At 49.5% G+C, this 6,000-nt stretch overlaps 1 protein-coding gene across 3 annotated transcripts in view; it reads left to right on the plus strand.

The window, feature by feature from the left end:
* The window catches only part of VWCE (von Willebrand factor C and EGF domains), a 35,306-nt gene extending 32,143 nt beyond the window's left edge, over positions 1–3,163 (plus strand). For all 3 annotated transcript variants that reach the window (XM_087422825.1, XM_087422827.1, XM_087422826.1), the window contains one exon: positions 2,139–3,163. In XM_087422825.1, coding sequence (XP_087278951.1) covers positions 2,139–2,773 — 635 coding nt within the window. In that variant the 3' untranslated portion in view covers positions 2,774–3,163. The remainder of the gene's footprint in view (positions 1–2,138) is intronic.
* Positions 3,164–6,000: the final 2,837 nt, after the last annotated feature.

Consider the following 6,000-nt stretch of genomic DNA (forward strand, 5'->3'; position numbering starts at 1 on the left):
TATAATCCTTTGTATTTCTGTGGAGTCCATTGTAATTTATCCTCTTTCAATTCTAATTTTATTTATTTGAGCCTTCTCTCTTTTTTTCTTAGTGAGTCTGGTTAAGGGTTTTTCAATTTTATCTTTTCAAAGAACCAGCTCTTAGTTTATCAGCTGTGTTTTTTAAGGTTTCTAGATTGTTTTTATCTAATTCGTTGTGTTCTTCATCTCCAGAATTTTTGTTTGGTTTTTCTTTTAGAGTTTCAATTTCTTTTGTGAAGAATTCCCACTGCTTATTAATTTTATTCCTGAATTCACTGTACTGTCTTTCTGAGTTTTCTTCTCATTGAATTTCTTTATGACAACTATTTTGAATTCTCTGTCATTCAGATTGTAAGTTTCTGTGCCTTCAGGATTGGTTTCTGGAGACTTGTTATTTTTCTTCTGCTCTGGAGTGTTGGTGTAGTTCTTCACGGTCTTTGATGAAGTTATCCTTTGCCATTGCACAGTGGTAGTATCTGGTCGCAGATTCCACCTGCCACCACTGGGGGGCGGCAGTAGCTGTGTTTTCTGCACCCGCGCCTCTGCTGGAAGTTGAGCTGATAAGGCTCGTCTGCATTTGTGTGCTGGCCCCAGCCACTTGAGGGGTCACACACACGGGTGCAGGTGCTCTGTTGTGGATCTGATGCCTTGGCCCAGGACAGCTGAGCGGATGTGCTGTGGAGGAGCGGGTGCTTTCTTTCACGAGCACATGGGCCTGCTCTGTGCTCGTGGGAAGTTTGCCTGGGCTGCTGCACTGGTGGAGGCGCCCATGTGGTGGCAGAGCTGGGCCACTCGGTGTGGAGCATTCCCGAGGGACCATCTGCAACTCTGAAAGTGAAAGTATTTGCACACAGGCCTGCCTGCTGTGCTGCCTCCTCTTACAGTCATTCGCCAGCTGCTGTCTGAGGATCCACGAACTAGATCACTGCTACTGGGCAGGGGGAGGGGATCCACTCACCTCCTTCCACTGCGTCTTGGGGATCCAATACCCCCACTTTCAGAAGTATGGCTGCATGAATCTCTCAGACATCCTGTTGTGCTGTGTAGGGAATCCTCTGTTGGTTAATGAATGTCCATTTGGTTATAACTTAGTGGAGAGAGACTAAGGGAACAGCTCACTTGGCCATGATGCTGACACCACTCTAATCATTTGAGTGTTTTTGTGTGTTGACAACATCCGTCTCCCCTTGATCACACCTGTTCTGTTTGCTGCCTTCAGCCTCACTTTCCTTGTTCTCTTCCATGTATTAAGGCCATAGGATGTGCTAGGCTTCAGGTTGAGACTTTTTTTTTTTTGGTGAGGAAGATTGGGCCTGAGCTAACACCTGTTGCCAATCTTCCTCTTTTTGCTTAAGGAAGAGTAGCCCTAACATCTGTGCCAGTCTTCCTCTATTTTGTATGTGGCATGCTGCCATAGCATGGCTTGATGAGTGGTGTATGTCCTCACCTGGGATCCAAACCCATGAACCAAGGGACCGCCACGTGGAGTGTGCTGAACTTATCTACTACACCATGGGACCAGCCCCTGGGCTGAGACTTTGTTTTAAAAAGTCTTTTCCAGTAGACTTTATTTTTTTTAGAGCAGTCTTGGCTTCACAGCAAAATTGAGCGGAAGGTACAGAGATTTCCCATACACCTTTGACCCCACATATGCACAGCATCCTCCATGGTCAACATCCTGCACTGGAGGGCACATTTGTTACAATCGATGAGCCGACACTGACACGTGATTATCACCCATAGTCCATAGTTGACATTCGGGTTTAGGCTAAGACTTCCCATGCATCAGCTCATTCAGTCCTCACAGGGGCCATGTGCAGTCATTATTAATATGCCCATTTTACAGATGAGGAAGCAGGGGCCCAGGGGAGTTATCTGCCTCACACAAGGTCACACAGCCAATGCCTAGCAGATCCACTTTGGTGAACTGCCTCGTTCTGCTCCTGGTTCCTTTTGGGTCTTCTCTCCCTGGAGCCAGGAGCCGGCTGGTCCTCACCAGCTGTGTGAGTCCCCTCAGAGGACGAGCTTGGGCATATGTCCCCAGTGCAAGTCATCCCAGAGTTGCCTCAGCCATCGGGGAGAACCACTGTGCATCTTGTTTCCCCACCTCTCTCTAGGTTCCTTGGAAGAAAGGAGGGGGCTCTCCCCTCGTGGAGACGTGGAATTCAGCAAAGCATCTCGGAGCCCCCGTGGAGACACTGGGGCCCCCGTCAACTGTAGCTCCTGCCCGGGGCCCCCAGCAGTGTTGCCTCGGAGGCCAGCACTCCATCTCCTCCAGCTCCTCTTAGGAACGAACCTGTCTGCCACACAGACTTTACCCATGAGGCCCTCGGGAGCCCAGGCCTCACCCTCACTCCCTTCGGGGCTGGGGGGCATGTTCCCAGGGGAGCCTGGGGCCTCCCAGCCCTCTCGGCCCTCCTCAGGGCCTTTGATCCCTCCAGGAGCCTCTGCTCTACCTCCAGCCTCTCCCAGGGCTCCTGGGCCACCTCCTGTTACACCAGAGCCCTCGGCCGCAGCTTCCGGGGCCCACACAGCATCAAGACGGCCTTCTCTGCCTGCTGCTGTCCGGACTGAAGCTTCAGCCCTGTCCGTCATGGGCCCCAGCCCCTCAGAGACCGCTGCCACCCTCCTCAGGCCTCGCAGACTCTCTCCCACCACCTCCAGACTCTCTGCAGCCCTGGTGGACACCACGAGCCCCGGTCCCCGGCAGCCCACAATGGGGACTTCAAGCAAGGAGGAGTCCACTGGGTAGCAGGCCTCCACTTCAGGGCCTTGCCCCAGAGATGCCGGACAGGGGAAACTCTGCCAGCGGCCCTGGGAGCTTGCAGGGGGCCAGCGAGGCTGCCGATGCCCAAGGCTCACTCCCTGAGGGCTCCTGGACGGGATGGAAAATCCCCAGGGCCAGATGTAGCCTTGTTCTCAAGAAGCATTTGGAATGTGCTGTGAGAACGGAGCAAGTACATTCTCCACGGACAGCATCCTCCCTGGACTGCGTGGTCAGCTTGTCTCTTGAGAAACATTGGTCTGCTGAGCTTCCTCTCTGGAGGAGGAGAGCAGAGAGACCCTGGGATTCCACCAGCATTGTGCCACCAGCAGACATGTGTCCTTCCCTGATGTTTCCTGATTAAAGGCTGTCTCAGTCCCCCAGGCTGCCAGCTCACTCACTTCTCGCCTTTGGAAAGGTGGGAGAACTTCACTCTGAGCCCACAGGGGGTAAACCGGCGCCCACCTCAACCCCTAGCTTGGAGCAAAGCCTGCACCAACAGGCTGCGTGGGGAAAGGTCTTGTGTTAGCGCTTGGTGGCCTTTGACACTGGGGGACTTCCAAGTGAGAAAGGAAAAGACCCATGGAGAGGACTCTGCAGGTCGGGTTCCCAGGGAGGGAACCTCTGAGATGAAACAGCAGGCAGGCAGCTTCTTAGGGCCTGCACTCAGCATCAGCACCTGTGGGCCAGAGGGAGGGAAGCAGGAGGGAGAAGTCGGGCTGCCCTGCAGTCCCAAGGCCTCAGCCAAGCCCTGTGGGAACTCTGGGGCTGGGATGGCCCTTCAGAGTTGTCCTGAGTTGGAGCAAGGGGGCGGAGCTTTGTGCCCTCATGTTGACCAGTCATTCTGTCTGGGCCGCCCCAGATAAGGGGCGTGACCTTGGGCAAGGCAGCTCCTTTCAGCCAAGGCCATTCCTTCTGAGGGCTGATGGCCAAGAGCTGTCAGCCAACAGCCTTCCAGCAGTTGGGGAATAAATTTGTCAGTCCTGAAGGGGGATCTGGGTGGTGCAGCCCAGTTTGCATGACGCATGGAAAGAGGACAGTGCTGTCATTAATGGGGGAAGTGAGATGGGGATGGGAGACAGAGAACTATGCTGGCACCAGCTCAGCAACTTGCTACCACTGAATCCCAGTTTATTCTGCAGGCCCCACTGCACAGATCACACCCATATTTGCCCGGGACACCCTCCTCTTGGCTCGTCTCTGACCTGCTCACCTCATATCCCAGGCTGAAGTGTCTGCCGTGGATAGGAGCTGCAAAGGCCATCTGGGGTATCCACTCCAGACGTTAGTAGAGTTATGGGGTCCTAATCTGAGTATGGTGGCAGCAATAATGAATTTTGAGTGAGGAGCATGGAAACTGAAGACTGTAGAGATGCAAAGGACTTGGAGACCATTCTGTCCAGTAAGACACAAAGGGTGGTGGTAAAGTGTGAGATCTGGGGTGCTGTGAACCCAGGATTGAGCCCTACTCAGCTGTGATGAGCTGTGGGACCTTCGGTCTCCACTCCCCCGTCTGTATAATGGGATTGTGACGGTCCCACCTCATGGAGTTGTGATGATGGCCTGTGGTAATGCCTCCATCAGTCTCGGTGGTTTGTGCCTGTGACCCTGGGCAGCCCGCCCAGCTTCACGATGCCACCTGGGATTTAACTTCAGGGCGAAAGTGTGGAACACTGGCCGCCTCCACGTTGCAACTTCTCAACAAGCCAGCTGTCAACACGGTAGTGGCTAAAAGTCAGTCCCAGTTTTCTCATCGACATACCTCTATGCAGAAAGGGATGCAACCAAGTTTTAATATTAGTCCCCGGTCACCCTAGAACTCAAGTAAATGGCATTCATTTTGAACATTAAAAAAAGGCGGGCTGGGGAGGATGGGAGGACAGCTATAAACGTTTTCCCCAAGATGGTCCAAGTAAAAAAACAGGCTTCTCTAGGACCACGCCCCCCCGTTACAGCTGAGACCACAGAGGAGCAGAGAGGTTAGGAGAGTGTCTTAAGGTTGCACAGATTATGAGGGCTGAGCTGGGAGGTGAGCCTCATTCTTCTGACTCCGAGTCTGGACTTTTTTTGTATGTGTGTTGCCCTTGTATGGTTTTAGTATCAGGGTAATGTTGGTTTTGTAGAATGAGTTAGGAAGCTTCCCCTCCTCTTCAATGTTTTGGAAGAGTTTGAGAAGGATAGGTATTAAGTCTTTGAATGTTTGGTAGAATTCACCAGGGAAGCCGTCTGGTCCTGGACTTTTATTTCTTGGGAGGTTTTTGATTACTGTTTCAATCTCCTTACTGGTGATCGGTCTATTCAGATTCTCTATTTCTTCTTGATTCAGTTTTGGAAGGTTGTATGAGTCTAAGAATTTATCCATTTCTTCTAGATTATCCAGTTTATTGGCGTATGGCTTTTTGTAGTATTCTCTTATAATCCTTTGTATTTCTGAGGTGTCCATTGTAATTTATCTTCTTTCATTTCTGATTGTATTTATTTGAACTTTCTTTTTTTTTTTCTTAGTGAGTCTAGCTAAAGGTGTGTCAATTTTGTTTATCTTTTCAAAGAACCAGCTCTTCGTTTCATTGAGTTTTTCTATTTTATTTTTTTGTCTCTGTTTCATTTATTTTTGCTCTGATTTTTATTATTTCCTTCCTTCTACTGACTTTGGGCTTTGTTCTTCTTTTTCCAGTTCCTTTAGGTGCACTGTTAGATTGTTTATTTGAGATTTTTCTTGTTTGTTGAGGTAGTCCTGCATTGCTATAAACTTCCCTCTTAGAACCCCTTTTGCTGTATCCCATAAGAATTGGTATGTTGCATTTTCATTTTCATTGGTCTCCAGGTATTTTTTGATTTCTCCTTTGATTTCTTCATTGACCCAATCATTATTCGGTAGCATTTTGTTTCATCTCCACGTATTTGTGGCTTTTCCAATTTCCTTCCTGTAGTTGATTTCTAGTGTCATACCATTGTGGTCAGAAAAGATGCTTGGTGTTATTTCAATCTTCTTAAATTTATTGAGACCTGTTTTGTGGCCTAATATCTGATCTATCATGGAGAATGTTCCATGTGCATTAGAAAAGAATGTGTGTTCTGTGGTTTTTGGATGGAATGTTCTGTATCTATCTACTAAGTCCATCTAATCTAATGTGTCATTTATGGCCAATATTTCCTTATTGATCTTCTGTTTCATGATCTATCCATTGGTGTAAGTGGAGTGTTAAAGTCCCCTA

Source organism: Ceratotherium simum, chromosome 34, assembly GCF_057802395.1.
Source record: "Ceratotherium simum simum isolate JZ-2026a chromosome 34, ASM5780239v1, whole genome shotgun sequence".
NCBI classification, from domain to species: domain Eukaryota; kingdom Metazoa; phylum Chordata; class Mammalia; order Perissodactyla; family Rhinocerotidae; genus Ceratotherium; species Ceratotherium simum.